Source organism: Mus caroli, unplaced genomic scaffold, assembly GCF_978045245.1.
Source record: "Mus caroli unplaced genomic scaffold, Mus_caroli_1 scaffold_1, whole genome shotgun sequence".
NCBI classification, from domain to species: Eukaryota; Metazoa; Chordata; class Mammalia; order Rodentia; family Muridae; genus Mus; species Mus caroli.
The window spans coordinates 13,471,640-13,490,430 of record NW_028227256.1 but is presented as its reverse complement, the minus strand read 5'-3'; the positions used below and the strand labels follow the sequence as shown (position 1 = coordinate 13,490,430).

The 18,791-nt window shown below is 41.2% G+C and overlaps 1 protein-coding gene across 6 annotated transcripts in view; it reads left to right on the top strand.

Moving 5' to 3' along the window:
- The window catches only part of Stau2 (staufen double-stranded RNA binding protein 2), a 316,808-nt gene that overhangs the window by 2,963 nt on the left and 295,054 nt on the right, over positions 1 to 18,791 (top strand). For all 6 annotated transcript variants that reach the window (XM_029474163.2, XM_021172712.3, XM_021171933.3 and 3 more), the window contains one exon: positions 11,302 to 11,368. In XM_029474163.2, the coding sequence (XP_029330023.1) occupies positions 11,351 to 11,368 (18 nt within the window). In that variant the 5' untranslated portion in view covers positions 11,302 to 11,350. Of the gene's footprint in view, positions 1 to 11,301; positions 11,369 to 18,791 lie in introns of those variants that run through there.

The window sequence follows — 18,791 nt, the reverse complement described above, 5'->3', positions numbered from 1 at the left end:
ACACACAGACACACACGCGCACACACATTAAAAACTATAAATGATAGTGACGGAAGTCTAAAATATGAAACAATGCAGAAAGTGTCCCAGAATGAGTAGTTAGTAAAATATTAGAACTGTGTTTGTACCTAACTGCTTTAGCATATTTTCTAAGTTATTTTATGTGTATGTATATCTGCACCTGTGTTCTCTTCTGCCTTTCATGTCTGCCCATGGAAACCAGAACAGAACATTGGATTCCCTGGGACTGGAGTTATAGACAGTTGGGAGCTGCCATGTGAGTTCTGGGAATCAAACCCAGGGCCTTTGGAAGAGCAGCCAGTGCTTAACTACTGACCCATCTTTCCATCTCCATCTTTAGAATTGGACGGGACCCAGGTCCTCTCATACACCAGGAAAGCACTGCCACTGGCTAGATCCTAGCCCAACTCCATCTTTTTTGATTACTACTGTGTTGTATGTGTGTGCATGTATATATGTGTTTGTGTTTATGTGTGTGTGTGTGTGTGTGTGTGTGTGTATGTGTGTGTGTATGTGTGTGTGTGTGTGCATGTGTGTGTGTGTGCATGTGTGTGTGTATGTGTGTGTGTGTGTATGTGTGTGTATGTGTGTGTGTGTATGTGTGTGTGTGCATGTGTGTGTGTGTGTGCATGTGTGTGTGTGCATGTGTGTGTGTGTATGTGTGTGTGTGCATGTGTGTGTGTGTGCATGTGTGTGTGTGCAAGTGTGTGTGTGCATGTGTGTGTGTGCATGTGTGTGTGTGTGCATGTGTGTGTGTGTTTGTGTGTGTGTGTGTGTGCATGTGTGTGAAGCTCTGCTGGGTTAAGCTATCCTTGAGCTCCCAATCCTTCTACCTCATCCTCCCCTGCACCACTGTACCTAGTTCTTACCTTTGTTTCTTTTGTGTCAAGTGCTTTATGTCTGATCATTTATATACACGGGAAGAAAACAGTCTATCAGTAACGTGAAGTTGAACTATGTTAATACCAGACTGCATGGAGTTAAGTGCTGCATGATAAGTCACATTAAAAATTTTGTGTCTCCAGGGCCCCTAATGAAGGAGGTAGAGAAAGTACCCAAGGAGCTAAAGGGGTCTGCAACCCTATAGGAGGAACAACAATATGAACTAACCAGTACCCCCAGAACTGTGTCTCTAGCTGCATAGGTAGCAGAGGATGGCCTAGTCGGCCACCAGTGGGAGGAGAGGCCCTTGGTCTTTCGAAGATCATATGCCCCAGTACAGAGGAATGACAGGGCCAAGAAGCAGAAGTGGGTGGGTTGGGGAGCAGGGCAGGGAGGGGGGAGGGGATAGGGGACTTTGGGGATAGCATTTGAAATGTAAATGAAGAAAATATCTAATAAAAAACCCACAAAAATATTGTGTCTCGTAGGTGTCAGAAAATATTAGATGAGTCCTGTCCGTAATAATTGCAATCTATATTTATGTCAGTGGTTGACTTTGAATATTTCCCCACAGTTCTTTATAGTTACCCTACACACTAAACACTTGACATTTGTTGCTGTTGTTAAGACTCCTAACCCAAGCTGGCCTTGAATTTGCTATGGAGCCAAGGAACCTTGAACTGATCCTTCTGCCTCTACTTCCCAAGTGCTAGATTACAGGCTTGTGTCACTACATCCCTTAACTTTGGACCAGAAAAAAAATTGTAATAAGGGAAGTCTTTCATAGTTTAGTGTGTAGTGAGAAGAGGACTTCGAACCTGTCCAACTGGGTATTAACCATAGCAGCATACATGTGGCTATTTGTAGATAACCCAGCCTCTATCTCAAGCTGATTGGGATTAAATGAGTATAAAAAAGGCAAAATGTGGCATCTGGCATGGGCTTGCATCTGGTAATTGTTCCTTGGCTGGATTGTGTCTCTTACAGTCATAATTGAGTGTGCTTAGAAACTCTCACTGGCTTTTAGGAAATATTGACACTTATAATTGGATATTCCTTAATAGTTTTTTGGAAGGTGCCTACATTAAAACATTAAAATGAAAAAGTGTACTAAAAACTTTTATATATTTAATGTCTTCATGTATGTGCACCATATTCATGACTGGTGCCTGAGATGATCAGAAGGTGTTGGCTCCCTGAAACTAGGTCTGAGATGTCTTGTGGGTGCTGGGACCAGGTGTTCTTCAGGAGCAACAAGTATCCTTAACCAGGGAGCTATCATTTTAAAGGATGATGCTTAGTCTTACAGAGTTTGTGGCTTGCTAGTGAGGATAGTACATACAGCTAGAAAGGGTCTATGACATTTCTTTCTTTTTTTTTTTCATGATGTCAATAGAGGATTTTATTTATTTATTTAAAATTTTTTATTAAGTATTTTCCTCATTTACATTTCCATTGCTATCCCAAAAGTCCCCCATACCCTCCCCCCCCCCCCCACACCCCCTACCCACCCACTCCCACTTCTTGGCCCTGGCATTTCCCTGTACTGAGGCATATAAAGTTTGCACGACCAATGGGCCTCTCTTTCCACTGCTAGGCCATCTTCTGATACATATGCAACTAGAGACACAAATACCCAAGGGGGGTACTGGTTAGTTCATATTGTTGTTCCACCCTATAGGTTTGCAGATCCCTTTAGCTCCTTGGATACTTTCTCTAGCTCCTCCATTGGGGGCTCTGTGATCCATCCAATAGCTGACTGTGAGCATCCACTTCTGTGTTTGCCAGGCCCTGGCATAGTCTCACAAGAGACAGCTATATCAGGGTCCTTTCAGCAAAATCTTGCTAGTATATGCAATGGTGTCTGCATTTGGCAGCTGGTTATGGGATGGATCCCCGGGTATGATAGTCTCTAGATGGTCCATCCTTTTGTCTCAGCTCCAAACTTTGTCTCTGTAACTCCTTCCATGGGTGTTTTGTTCCCAATTCTAAGAAGGGGCAAAGTATCCACACTTTGGTCTTTGTTCTTCTTGAGTTTCATGTGCTTTGTATCTTGTATCTTGTATCTTGGGTATTCTAAGTTTCTGGGCTAATATCCACTTATCAGTGAGTACATATCATGTGAGTTCCTTTGTGATTGGGTTACCTCACTCAGAATGATGCCCTCCAGGTCAATCCATTTGCCTAGGAATTTCATAAATTCATTGTTTTTAATAGCTGAGTAGTATTCCATTGTGTAAATGTACCACATTTTCTGTATCCATTCCTCTGTTCAGGGACATCTGGGCTCTTTCCAGCTTCTGGCTATTATAAATAAGGCTTCTATGAACATAGTTGAGCATGTGTCCTTATTACATGTTGTAGCATCTATGCCCAGGAGAGGTATTGCTGGATCCTCCGGTAGTACTATGTCCAATTTTCCGAGGGACCGCCAGACTGATTTCCAGAGTGGTTGAACAGGCTTGCAATCCCACCAACAATGGAGGAGTGTTCCTCTTTCTCCACATCCTCGCCAGCATCTGCTGTCACCTGAATTTTTGATCTTAGCCATTCTGACTGGTGTGAGGTGGAATCTCAGGGTTGTTTTGATTTGCATTTCCCTGATGATTAAGGATGCTGAACATTTTTTCAGGTGCTTCTCAGCCATTCGGTATTCCTCAGGTGAGAATTCTTTGTTTAGCTCTGAGCCCCATTTTTTAAATGTGGTTATCTGATTTTTTGGAGCCCACCTTCTTCAGTTCTTTATATATATTAGATATTAGTCCCCTATCTGATTTAGGATAGGTAAAGATCCTTTCCCAGTCTGTTGATGGCCTTTTTGTCTTATTGATGGTGTCTTTTGCCTGACAGAAGCTTTGCAATTTTATGAGGTCCCATTTGTCAATTCTCCATCTTACAGCACACGCCATTGCTGTTCTATTCAGGAATTTTTCCCATGTGCCCATATCTTCAAGGCTTTCCCCCACTTTCTCCTCTATAAGTTTCACTGTCTCTGGTTTTATGTGGAGTTCCTTGATTCACTTAAACTGTAGTTTTTGAGGATTATATACATTTAACTCTAGCTTTTAATTTACCATGGGCAAATGTAATTTATGATAAAGGTAGACTGTTAAGTCACAGACACAGTTGGACCATTCATTCCTTGTGAGCTACAGTCTTCCCTTGTCTGTAGCTGGTTATCAGCTGCCTTTCCTGTTTCCCTTTGGTAGCCTGGAATCTGGAACTTTGTGTCCTCCTGTGCCTAACTGAATATCACTGTAGGGCATTTTTTGAGACATGTGACTAGGTTTCTCTAACAATGGTTAGTTGTAATAGGATTGAACTGTGGCTGGAAACTTTTTGACATAGAATGGATAGGTAGTTTTTTTTTGAGACCACAGACAACATGTAAAAACTGTGGATTTTTTTGATGTCTTGATTTTTTTTATCATAAGTAATTTTTAAATTGATATAAATCTAATATATATAGCTTGTTTGATAATGAACAATTTTACAATGGTATCAAATTTAAGTGTTATTATAGATACAGTAGTTATGTTTCAGTTTTGTAGCTTATAATTGTGAAAGGCTTATAGGATATGCAGTATTAGATGAATGGATATTTTCATTTTTTAAAAAAGATCTATATATGTATTTTATGTATTTGGGTGTTTTGTCTGCCTGTTCATTTAAATACCAGAAGAGGGCATCAAATCCAGTTTATATTTGGTTGTGAGACACCACATGAGTGCTGGGAACTGAACTCAGGATCTCTGGAAGAGCAGCCAGTGCTCTTAACCACTGAGTAATGTATCTATTCCCAGAGTTTTTATTTTTGTGATGTCAAAAACCCTTTTGTACATCAAGATGAGAACTTAAAGAATGTACCTCAGTGTCTTCAGTATGTTTCTTGAAGTCATCTCTATTGCTGCATTCTAGTATTGAAAGAACTCTAGGTTGTATATAAATATTTTTACTGTTTAGAGTTATATACCAAATTAAAAAAAACAGTGGGCCCCAGAGTTGACGAGTGTCTGATAGATGTTAAACTTTGGAAGGCACTCAGTTGCTCAGATGTTTTTAGTAGGTTTTTTATGCTTTCATCTTCCAAAAGAATTGTTTTTTTTTTCTTTTTCTAAAAAAGATTTAAAAATTAAGTATAAGTGTGTAGTGCATTCAGAGGAAGAACATCTCCTGAGAGTGGAGTTGCAGATGGCTGTGAGTTCTTATGTGGGTGCTGGCAACTAAACCCAGATCCTCTACAGGAGCAGTAAATACTCTTAACCCCAGAGAGCCATCTCTCTAGCTTGCCACCCTCCAAGTGAATTAATTTTAAAAGGAAATCGATTTGGTTTGTATTTTTAGTTACAGCTTGTGTATTTTAACACCATTGGAGGTATGATACACTTTAAAAATATTTTAAATGTTACTTTTTGGCAATTTAATAATATATATGTATATTTATGTATTTTAGACACACACACACACACACACACACACACACACCAGTTTGATCAGACCACCTCCATATTCCTCCTCTTGTTTGTTTCCCTGGACCCTCTCAATGCTTCCCCTTCCCACTTTCACGTGTTTTCCTCTTCCTCTTCTTTTAGTAACCTGCATGAACAACCACATACAACCACGCTACAAAGAAAAAATGAGTCTTCCTCCCCCAGCAGCCATCAGTGGCTCCTCCCTCAGGGAGAGGTGGCATCCTGGTATTATTGTCTGGCTTGGTCTTTTACAGGTGGCGCTAGTTGCTCTTAAATGATGAGTGCAGTGGCTGTGTCATGTGCTTCACAGTGCTCCTCTCCAGCCCCTGGGTCTTAGTTGTTCCTGTCCTCTGTTCTGTGATGGTCTGTGATCCTTGTGGGTGGTGATAAAGATGTCTCATTTAGTATTGGACACTCAGTTATTTATTCTTAGGACCCTGATCAGTTATGAGTCTCTATTGGTACATGTTGTAATTTAGTTTTGAATTAAAAATGTAGATGTTTATATCTTGGGTATCCTAAGTTTTGGGCTAATATCCACTTATCAGTGAGTATATATTGTGTGAGTTCCTTTGTGATTGTGTTACCTCACTCAGGATGATGCCCTCCAGGTCCATCCATTTGCCTAGGAATTTCATAAATTCATTCTTTTTAATAGCTGAGTAGTACTCCATTGTGTAAATGTACCGCATTTTCTGTATCCATTCCTCTGTTGAGGGGCATCTGGATTCTTTCCAGCTTCTGGCTATTATAAATAAGGCTGCTATGAACATAGTGGAGCATGTGTCCTTCTTACCTGTTGGGACATCTTCTGGATATATGCCCAGGAGAGGTATTGCTGGATCCTCCGGTAGTACTATGTCCAATTTTCTGAGGAACTGCCAGACTGATTTCCAGAGTGGTTGTACAAGCTTGCAATCCCACCAACAATGGAGGAGTGTTCCTCTTTCTCCACATCCTCGCCAGCATCTGCTGTCACCTGAATTTTTGATCTTAGCCATTCTGACTGGTGTGAGGTGGAATGTCAGGGTTGTTTTGATTTGCATTTCCCTGATGATTAAGGATGTTGAACATTTTTTCAGGTGCTTCTCTGCCATTCAGTATTCCTCAGGTGAGAATTCTTTGTTCAGTTCTGAGCCCCATTTTTTAATGGGGTTATTTGATTTTCTGGAGTCCACCTTCTTGAGTTCTTTATATATATTGGATATTAGTCCCCTATCTGATTTAGGATAGGTAAAGACCCTTTCCCAATCTGTTGGTGGTCTTTTTGTCTTATTGACGGTGTCTTTTGCCTTGCAGAAGCTTTGCAGTTTCATGAGGTCCCATTTGTCAATTCTCAATCTTACTGCGCACGCCATTGCTGTTCTATTCAGGAAATTTTCCCCTGTGCCCATATCTTCAAGGCTTTTCCCCACTTTCTCATCTATAAGTTTCAGTGTCTCTGGTTTTATGTGAAGTTCCTTGATCCACTTAGATTTGACCTTAGTACAAGGAGATAGGAATGGATCAATTCGCATTCTTCTACATGATAACAACCAGTTGTGCCAGCACCATTTGTTGAAAATGCTGTCTTTCTTCCACTGGATGGTTTTGGCTCCCTTGTTGAAGATCAAGTGACCATAGGTGTGTGGGTTCATTTCTGGGTCTTCAATTCTATTCCATTGGCCTACTTGTCTGTCACTATACTAGTACCATGCAGTTTTTATCACAATTGCTCTGTAGTAAAGTTTTAGGTCAGGCATGGTGATTCCACCAGAGGTTCTTTTATCCTTGAGAAGAGTTTTTGCTATCCTAGGTTTTTTGTTATTCCAGATGAATTTGCAGATTGCTAAACGCATGAAACTCAAGAAGAATGAAGACCAAAGTGAGGACACTGTGCCCCTTCTTAGAATTGGGAACACCCATGGAAGGAGTTACAGAGACAAAGTTTGGAGCTGTGACGAAAGAATGGACCATGTAGAGACTGCCATATCCAGGGATCCACCCCATAATCAGCTTCCAAACGCTGACACCATTGCATACACTAGCAAGATTTTGCTGAAAGGTCCCAGATATAGCTGTCTCATGTGAGACTATGGCGGGGCCTAGCAAACACAGAAGTGGATGCTCACAGTCAGCTATTGGATGGATCACAGGGCTCCCAATGGAGGAGCTAGAGAAAGTACCCAAGGAGCTAAAGGGATCTGCAACCCTATAGGTGCAACAACATTATGAACTAACCAGTACCCTGGAGCTCTTGACTATAGCTGCATATGTATCAAAAGATGGCCTAGTCGGCCATCACTGGAAAGAGAGGCCCATTGGACACACAAACTTTATATGCCCCAGTACAGGGGAACTCCAGGGCCAAAAAATGGGAATGGGTGGGTAGGGAAGTGGGGGGGAGGGTATGGGGGACTTTTGGGAGAGCATTGGAAATGTAATTGAGGAAAATACGTAATAAAAAATATTTTAAAAAAATGTTGATGTTTTAAGTTTTAGAATTTATCACTTTTGAATCCTTTTTGCTTATACTGAACAGGGATTTTGTTTTCGACTGATATCCAAATCTCCAAGGTAGTGTTGAATTGCTGGATGTCTTATTTAATGTTGCATAATAAGTTATTCCGGACCTTAAGGGCTTAAAGCAATACACATCTTGCAGTTTCAATGGCTAAGCTACCTCTGGCCTCCTTTTCTCTTTCTTTTTTTTCTTTTTCTTTTTCTTTTTCTTTTTCTTTTTCTTTTTCTTTTTCTCTTTTTCTCTTTTTCTCTTTTTCTCTCTTTCTCTGTCTCTGTCTCTGTCCCTGTCCCTCTCCCTCTCCCTCTCCCTCTCCCTCTCCCTCTCCCTCTCCCTCTCCCTCTCCCTTTCTCTTTCTCTTTCCCTTTTTCTTTTTTTCCTCCCTCTTCCCCTCTTTCTTTTTCTCTTTTTTAGACACATAGTTTCTCTGTGTAGCCTTAGCTGTCCTGGAACTAGCCCAGTAGCCCAGCCTAACCTTTAATTCAGAGACTCCTCTGCATCCCCACGCTGGGATTAAAGGTGTGCACTACCACAGTCTGTTCTCTCTGATCTATGTTGTATGAGTTTGCCAATGGGCTTTCTCGTGGGGCTACCTGCACATCTGAAAGCTTGACCGGACATACTTTTTCATGTGGCTCTTGACTGAATTCTGTTTTGGCTTTTGTGGATTGAAGGGTTTGATCTTCCCTGCTCGTTTCTCTCCCTTCTATCACTTGGCTGTTGTATGCACTTTACCTAAAGGTAGCTCACAATAAGCTGTTTGGCTTCCTTCAGTGCATCTGAGACTTGTACAACATCATTTGAGAAGTGCCATCTCATCGTTTCCTATTTGTTAGACGTTGCCTACCAGTTTACTTCTTAAAGGTTAAAGGAGGGGAGAGGGCTCGAAGGAACAATAATTTGTCAAAGGCTCAAATGGTTATCTGACTGAAACTAAAAATCACCAGTAGCCAGGTCCTCTGTGACATACTTCCCTTAGAGAGTTTGAGAAACATTTAGAAAAGACCCCAAAACATACAGGTGCTGAGAACACTGGTGAGAAGTGTTTAGAATTTCAGAGTAATTGTGTGTATGTGCATGTGTGTGTGCATATATATGTAAGTGTGCATGCCCATGCTCATGTGTGGTGGCAAAAGAATGCTATTGGGTAGCCTGCTGTATTACTCTCTGTCTTTTCTCCTTTGAGATAGGGTCTTCCACTGAATTTGCAGGCTGCTGTTTTTGGCTAGGTTGGCTGTGAGAATACCAGTCGTCTTCCTGGCTTTGCATCCTTCCCTCAAGCACTGGGGTCACAGGTTCATATGGTTGTTCCCACCTTTTTATCTGGGTCTTGAGTGTCTGAGCTTAGGGCATTGTGGTTATGCAGTAGGCACCTTTACCCACTGAGCTGTGTCTCCAGCTTAATAGTAACTTTGGACTGACTCCAGTTTGCATCTTGAGAAAGTGATAGACCAGAATGTGTGTATGTGTGAGTATATGCACCATTGCTTCTGAGGGGGAGGTCAACTTTACAATTTTACAACAAAGTTTTCTGCTTAAGTGATGGGATTTGTTTGGTAATTTTTATAATTGGCAGGTACTGGTACATTATATTTTATGTGAGTTTTCCCATTATGACACACACACACACACAAATTATATTTAAATTTGTGTTTTCTTTCCTTCCTTCCTTTGGCATCTACTTAAAAATTAAATATAAAAGAGATTTACCACACAAAATGAATCAGAACTAAAGTTTTAGGCCCTAAAGGAAAGTACATCCAAATTTAGCAACAGGGTGGGTATATCATAATAGAGGTCTAAAATACTATTTTTAATTATGTGTGTGGATATGTGCACACAGTGTAGGTGCTGTTGGAGGCCAAAGGGGTTGAATTCCCCTGGAACTGGTATTACAAGTGTTTGTGAGTTGCCCCTCTGTGGGTGCTGTTAATGGAACTCCAGTCTTCCTTGCGAGCAGAATGTGCTTTTTTTTAAATTAGGTATTTTCTTCATTTACACTTCAAATCCCAAAAGTCCCCTATACCCTCCCCCTGCCCTGCTCCCCAACCCACCCACTCCCGCTTCCTGGCCCTGGCATTTCCCTGTACTGGGGCATATAATCTTTGTAAGACCAAGGGCTTCTCCTCCCATTGGTGGCCGACTAGGCCATCCTCTGCTACATATGCACATATGCAGCTAGAGACATGAGCTCTGGGGGTACTGGTTAGTTCATATTGTTGTTCCACCTATAGGGTTGCACGCCCCATTAGCTCCTTGGGTATTTCTCTAGCTCCTTCATTGGGGGCCTTGTGTTCCATCCAATAGATGACTGTGAGCATCCACTTCTGTATTTGCCAGGCACTGGCATAGCCTCACAGGAGACAGCTATATCAGGGTTCTGTTGGCAAAATCTTGTTGGCATATGGTGGTGATTTCTGGGATGGATCCCCAGGTGAGGCAGTCTCTGGATGGTCCTTCCTTCCATCTCAGCTCTGAACTTTGTCTCTTTAACTCCTCCATGGGTATTTTGTTCCCCATTCTAAGAAGGAACGAAGTATCCACACTTTGGTCTTCCTTCTTCTTGAATTTCATGTGTTTTGCAAATTGTATCTTGGGTAGTCTAAGTTTCTGGGCTAATATCTACTTATCAATGAGTGCATGCCATGTGTGTTCTTCTGTGATTGGGTTACCTCACTCAGGATGATATCCTCCAGATCCATCCATTTGCCAAAGATTTTCATAAATTCATTGTTTTTCATAGCTGAGTAGTACTCCATTGTGTAAATGTATCACATTTTCTGTATCAATTCCTCTGTTGAGGGACATCTGGGTTCTGCCAAGCTACCTCTCTCTCTGCCAATGATTGTTTTTAAAGCAAACATTATATATATATTCTTTTTGTATTGATAATAATAAAAACAAATACAAATCTAGGTAATTATATATACTATTTTTATAACATCAAAGAGAGTACTTTTATGAGTTGCATCTTCTTTGAGGGCGTGGGTTCAGTGTTCAAAACCCAACTGGAGGAAGGGAGTTACGTGTTTAAAATGTTGATCTGAAATGTCCAGTGTTGCAGACAGCTTCCCTTTTCTTGGGTTGTCTAAGAACTACAGAGCAAGATGGTGCTCAAGGTTTAACAGTTGCAACCAGCCCTGCTTGTTATGGCGGCCACAAGTCATGGCTGTTTACTGAAGATTAACATTCTGGAAATTTAATATTGGCTTTCTTGGTTGGACTAGCCGTGCTTTATGTACCCACTTGCATACATGGTTACTGGATTGTATTGCAGAGAGAGAGGACATTTATCATGATACAAGTTCTGCAATAATCTGAATGACTCAATTTTACTGATTTTGGTAAAGAGCACGTGCTTATGAATATTCAGTAGTCACTGAAATTGGTAAGTTGAACTTTTATTTCTTTTTTTTCACTTTCCAGTTTTTTGGAGCTGTGAGGGATACAGAAGTTTGATCAACATTGTGTTAACATGCTTCAGATAAATCAGGTGAGTGTGATTAAGGCGTGTCTTATTACATGGTACTTTGCCATAAATTGTGGAATATTGTATCTCAGCTATTCTGTAACCATAACCCAAGTTATGGGGAATACATTCACCGTATAAACACTGGAGCCTGGAAAGAGAGGCTGTCTGAGGAAAATGGTGGTTGTCCTGACAGTTGATAACTCCTGAATGTGCAGGACAAAGGTTGATCTGTTCCTGATATTACATCCTTCCGGGATGTGTTGGTATGTCCAGAACTACCATGATCATGAAGTGGCACCACTATCTGGCAGTTCTGTGGACTTAAAGCATTTTTAGTGATACATCTTGTGAAGAGGTTGTATAGGTGTATTTTTTAAAAAAGATTTATTTATTTATTATATGTAAGTACACTGTAGCTGTTTTCAGACACAACAGAAGAGGGCATCTGATCCCATTACAGGTGGTTGTGAGCTACCATGTGGTTGCTGGGATTTGAACCTAGGACCTTCAGAAGAGCAGTCAGTGCTCCTAACCACAGAGCCATCTATCTCTCCAGCCTGTATAGGTGCATTTTTAAGAAAGGATTCTTTTTCTAGGACGTTTACACAGGCAAGAAGGATGTTTATTTCTAAACAAATTAGAGTATGTAATACTGTAGACTCACTGAAGGAAGCAGTTTTCCTTAGGGCTTGGCCTTCCTCCAAGAACTATACACATTAAATTTTACCTTTCTTGAAGAAACAATATAATATTGTAGCCCCAATATTACAAAATATTTTCTAGCGTCTTTTGTTTGTAAGTCAAAGTAGAAGTGATTACTATTTTCTACGATTTAAAAAAGTAATCTCAACGTTCCCTCCATGCTCAAATTCACCCACCAAAGAACTCTGGTCTTATACCCTGACTACTATATCCAGTGACTTCAAGCTTATTTGTTTGGGTCTCTCGGAGGTAGAGTCATACTATAGTTGTCAGATTTATCTCTAACTTGGGTATCATCACAAACTTTATATGCACTTGAAAAATAACCTGAATACCTCAAGTCTGGATCGGGCAAGATCGTTCCAGCTTGTGGACCTTATTTGCACAGGCTATTATAGACTATATTGTCTACCCCTCCTTTATTTGGGTTTACCTGATCCCAAATCTTGCATATCTCATAATATTCTGTCCTTTCACTTATTTTTCTATGGCATTTGCAGCTATTGCCAAATTGAAAATACAGTCTTACTTCTGCATCTGTGAATAAATATTTGGTAATATATCTGTAATTTCAATCAGCTACAGGTTAAAAATATTAAAAACCAAATTCCTTCTGTTAGGTCGATTTCCTAGACAGTAGCTGTACATAGATAGCATCAGCATCATCCTAGATATCATAAGTAACTTGCAGATGATTTAAAGTATACAGGGTAATCTCTGTAAACCTGGGCATATATATGCTCAGCATGTGCACTTAGAGGGCTTTGGTATGTTAGGGATACTGAGGGATGACTGATTTGTGTGACATTTGTCTCCTTCATGAAGATAGTGATTTTGAGTATTTATTCTTCTAGTTCTAGTTTTAAATAGTTTCTTTTTTTATATTCATTACATGAATGGGAGAATGAATAGTAGTATTGTTACTACAGCAAACGTCTACATAATTATGTTGTTCATTCAGGTATTTATAATCTCCCATTATACAAGTGCCATTCATGTAAAAGCACTTGTGTTATTCTTTGATCTCCCTCTTCCACCGCCACCACACACACACACACACACACACACACACACACACACACACACACACGCACACACATACACATGCACGTGCGGGAAAATCTTCTGTAAAACAAAAATTGCTTTTATCAGCGACATTTTTGTTGAGGCTCTTAGCATGCACTGTGCTTAGTCCCATTGGAAATAGCAGTGTGACTTGTAATAATTGTCTCAGGACTGTTGTAGGTGCAAAGCTGCCTTTCAGTGATTTCCAGCAGCTCTTGGTTGCCACAGTAGGTATAATTAGAGCAAGATGTTTTGTATTTTTTGTATAGATAGGTGAAAATGACTACTCATCTTTATGTTCAACCGTATGCATTGAAAGTTAGTGAAGGATCAATACTAATGAGGATCACTCACTTGCTACTTTGCACATCACTGAATTAGGAATTGTATACAATCCCTTGGGATTTGCCTAGAAATTTTAATTAGTAATTGGAGACAGATGAAATCAGCTCTTAAAGACATGGACTCCTATGATCAATTAGGAATTCCTCATTATCATTGACTAAATTTCATCCCTCAGAATGTTCGAATCAGAGAGGAATGATTGCCATAATGGAGAATCGTGGAAGATGAAGAGACTTTCTCATTAGCCAAGCTTAAATTGAATTGCTAAACTTAGGAGTGACTTTTATTTTCTATTATTTTCATGGTTATTGCTTTCCCATGAGAGGTAGGGTTTGTAAGATAAAAGTAAAAACAATAAAAAAGGATTTAAACTGACCCTCATGAAGCAACAAACATTTTATTATATTGATTTTAATGTTCTCTATAGGGGTAGTTCTAAGGGTTTATTTGGGAAAAATTTCCCCCTTAATTACTCTCAAATAACTGCACCCTTTCTCTCTTTCTTTCTTTCTTTCTTTCTTTCTTTCTTTCTTTCTTTCTTTCTTTCTTTCTTTCTTTCTTTCTTTCTTTCTTCCTTCCTTCCTTCCTTCCTTCCTTCCTTCCTTCCTTCCTTCCTTCCTTCCTTCCTTTCTTTCTTTCTTTCTTTCTTTCTTTCTTTCTTTCTTTCTTTCTTGTTTTTCGAGACAGGGTTTCCCTGTATAGTTCTGGCTGTCCTGGAACTCACTTTGTAGACCAGGCTGGTCTCAAACTCAGAAATCTGCCTGCCTCTGCCTCCTGGGTGCTGGAATTAAAGGTGTGCACCACCATGCCCAGTCCACCTTTTCTTGTCTTAACAGATACTTTTATATCCACCATTAAAACTGATTAAAACTGAGCACTTATGAATTAACTGCATTATGCCATGTCATTATAATTATTTGATATTAAATCTAACACTATTATTGTGAAATAAGGGATGCTTTATGTAAACCCTGTCTTAAAAAAATATGTTATACCTCAAAAAGGCAGGTCTTCTGGGAAGATGCTTTTAAACAGTGTTTTCATAGAATTAGAACAAAGGTGGTGGAATATAGAGATGGGAGTCACCTCTCCTCACCGCTGTCTGCTCGGACAGTGGAGCAACATGGATCCCTGCTGCTCTCCCTGCTTGGGGGCTGGGGGTCAGGTAGAAGCTAGGAGTGAGGTGTTAATGAGGGAGGAAGGTGTGCAGCCTTTTGGAGTATTTATAGTTCTTCAGAAACCTTGAACCAGATCAGTGACTTGTTGCAGTAAATATTTGCATATAAAGTTTTTTCTGCAAAATAATATCCCCTGTGACAAACGCGTCTTTAATAAATGGATGGGCGTTAGATGGGAAAGGCACTGGTACTGAGTGGTAGGACTGGAGACAGTAGTGGCTATGAAAACAGGCCTTGGGCTGCTGGGAGGTTCAGGTCTCCACCAGCTACCTTGCCGCTGTCCCCATTGCCTGCAGGACTGGTGTGCTGCATGGAGCCACAGCTGTAGCTAATACTGCTCTCCCTGCTGTGGGGAGAAGAGCACCAGGCTCTGACTGAAGGCTGCAAACATGATGGAGCTCTCGAAGGTCCTGCCCCTGAACAGGCTGCCCAGCTGCAAAATAAGCCTAATTTTGAGCAGGATGTCAGAGATGAAGAGTGTCTTGTTTTCTGGATTGAGTCTCCTCAAGGTACTATTGTGGCCTGTGCTGCTGCTGCTGCTATAGGCCACGCCACTGCCAGTGATCTGTGCTGTCACTGGAGGCCATGGTGATGTCCGTGATCCTTGCTGCCTATGGAAACCATGTTGGAACCATGTTGATGTCAGTAATCTGTCTGCCATTGGGAGCCATGTTTTAAGTCTGTGGTCCATGCTACCACTGGAAGTCATGTTGATGTACATGATCCGTGCTCCAGAGAGAAGACATGTTGATGTTGGTGGTCTGTGCTACTGTTGAAAACCATGTTGTCCATGCTGGCTGCTGATGGAAGACCATGATCTATGCTGCTGCTGGAACCTGTGTGAAACTCCATGTTCCATGCTGCCACCCACTGCTATGGTCAGGGAAGATTCTTCTGTAGTGGTATTTATAACTGCAGACTCATAACTGAGAATGAGGGACATTGAAGAACTTCTGTGACACCCTCATTCCCTTACACCCAGAAAGAAATAGTCCAGTCAGGAAGTTATTGAAGAGAGTCCTTTAAAAATGTAGTATAAAGATGCTGAAGTGTAGCTCTTCACAGTTGATGGCTTCCATGGGAGGGTGGTTGGGGGTGTGGCACGTGACTCAGTTTCTTTAAGGGGCTGGCCACTCAGTTTGACTATCCTTCAATGAGTATATGGGCAACTCTAATTGAGCTTTGTGGGTGTTTTAGGGGGCAGGGCCCAAGAGTGGGAGAAATGGGAAGCGAGTGTGATCAGGGTGCACTGTATGAAATTCCCAAATAATTAATAAAAATATTATGCTGGGGGAAAATATGTTGTACATGTGTAACTGTACTATAGAAAAATGGATGGTGTGAATAAGGAAAAAAGGCACAGGAAGCCCCATGTTCTGTGGTAGACATAATCAATGCTAGCATTTTTTTGGGGGGGTGTACACTTGAGCATTTTTTCTACGAAGGTGAATATATTGTTTTTACAAACTGGCATTATACTACATACAAAGTTCTGGAGTGATTTCATCATCTTCAGTTTAGAACTCCTAAAACATAATTGATCCCAAATGTTGGGCAAATTTTATGTCCTAGTTAGTGCCACAGTAAGTTTTTACATGTCTGTTTTTCTAGTTATTACAACTTATTAGAAGTTAAATACTAGTAAGAGGTTCTCAGAGAGATTTGGTGTATAAGTATGAAAATCTCCAGTTACATTTAACAGTAGGCTAGGGGATGCCTGCTTCCTGCCTTGTCTGACATTGCCTTCTGTCCGTCTGTCTTAGAGAAGTGGGATTTGGTTTCTGCCATTCACTTTTTCTTGTGTTTTTGCTGTTTGTGAATTGCTTTTTTGTGTTTACTGCCATCCTCTCCTCTTTATTTGTAAGTGCGTCCTTGAATTATAATCATCATTTTAAAGTGAATTGTTCAAGTGACTGAAGGGATTCACTAGCTTCCAGGGTACAGCAGAGAAGTAGGGGGTTGCATATTTATGATCTTTCTTTCTGATTATAATTTCATAGGGAAAGAAACTTAATTTAACATTAAGCTATAGCAGTGCAAGTTAATAAGGTGCCTGTGCTGGCAGGGCCTGTGTGTGTGTGTGTGTGTGTGTGTGTGTGTGTGGTGTGTGTTGGGAGTGTGGGTATGGGTGTGGGGTTAGGTGCTTGAGGGAAGCTTGATAGGCCAGGGTATCTCGGGTAGACAGTGGCAGCATTGCATGAGAGAGTTTACAAGGATCCAAGCTTGGGAACACATATTGGATAAAGAAGAGAAGAGGAGGCTCTGAGGCTTGCATAGAGTGGAGTGGGAGAGCAGGCAGGGCAAAGCAGAATTTAAGTGCATGTGAACATTAGAACCTTTAGGTCAAGAGGAAGCCAAGTGTTGTTATAATGGTAGCTATTACATGTCAGACCTGGAGTTTATAGGATGCGTTGCCTGTCTCACAGGTTTGTGATGAGGAACTGCTATGTTGGTGGACCATATTGCTTGGCACTGACCCTGTTACTACTACTATCACCATTAATTTTTACTAATGTTGCTGTTGCTGCCAGACTCTGGGAAGAGGTAGAAGGAGAGTAGAGGGCAGGAATTCAGGTGGCTTATTAAGGGGGAGAAATGAGCCGTTTGGGGCCAGATTGGCTTCAGAACCCTCATTTTCCATGTCCGAGGCTCCTCAAACTCTTTTTTCCTCCCTTAAATATTATTGCCCCTTACATTAATCACTGTGGGAAGACTCAGTCTAATGGTGAAATGGCATAAGATGGCATGATGAGTGGGGAGATGACTTGAGCAGCAGCATGCCTGTATCCATTTCCTTCTTGGCAGTGGATGGGATGTGACCAGCTGCTGGTCCTCCAGCCTTGGCTTCCCTGTGTACTGTACTATGTGCTGGAAGTGGGAGCCAAAATAAACCCTTCCTTCCCCCCAAGTTTATTTTATTTGTTTTGTTAGAATATTTTATAACAGTACCAGAAGTGAAACTAGGGCAGTGACTTATTAATAGTGAGCGTGGTGATCAGAGTTAGTTATAGCAGTGGACACACATATTAAAAAGGAAGATCATCAAAAAATGATATATTTCCTCAACATTCCACATTTATGAAAACCTAAAGCTGACAACCACCTCTGTCTCATTCACTATTGTATGGCTGTGAAGAAACCCCATGACCAAAACAATTCTTATAAAGGGAAGCATTTATTGGCACTGACTTATAGTTCCACAGGTTTAGTACATGACCCTCCTAGCAGGCAGCACAGCAGCATGACAGCCTGTAGGCAGACATGGTATTAGAAGTAGCTGAGAGTTCTATATCTGGATCCTCAGGCAGGGGAAGAGAGCCACTGAGCCTGGCTTGAGCTTTTGAAACCTTGAAGCCCTCTCCCCCTTCCTCCCATCTCCAGCGATACTTTCCAACAACAAGGCCACTGTTGTGATCATTGTACGGCTTCAGAAAGACCACACCAGGCCAAACAGTTCCATGTGAGGTGTATTGAGAGAGAAAAGGGCAAGGTGGCAGCAGAAAGAGAAGAGGGGGAGAGAGAGAGAGAGAGAGAGAGAGAGAGAGAGAGAGAGAGAGAGAGATCAGAGGGGCCATTCTTTATATTTGGATGGTGACATAGTCACAGGTAAAGGTGGGAGGTGAGCCAAGTGGATTCTGGGAATATGGTGGCTGTTGCCTTGGCAACAGGTGTGCGGGTCGCACTGTCACCTATGTGATGTCACAGGTTTCAGAGGTCCTGATACCAATATACCTCCCTTATTATAAAGAGAAGAAAAAAAAAGGGGGCGGGGGAAGCTGATGGTGAAAAGGGAATGAGGGCATCTCTTAAGTTGCTTCCTGCTGTCTAGGGGCATTGTCAATTTTGGGGTGTAGCTGACTTTCATCATTGGGATTTACTTTGTAAGCATTCACATTAGTCTCCTCTGTGGACAGCAGATCTATGTGCAGCAACTGGTAATCCTGTAACAGGAACTGATTAATAGTTTGGTTAGAAATTTTTTTTTTTTTTTTTTTGGTTTTCAAGACAGGGTTTCTCTTTATAGCTCTGGCTGTCCTGGAGCTCACTTTGTAGACCAGGCTGACCTAGAACTCAGAAATCCGCCTGCCTCTGCCTCCCAAGTGCTGGGATTAAAGGCGTGCGCCACCACAAATTTTTTATTTGTCATTGAAGGA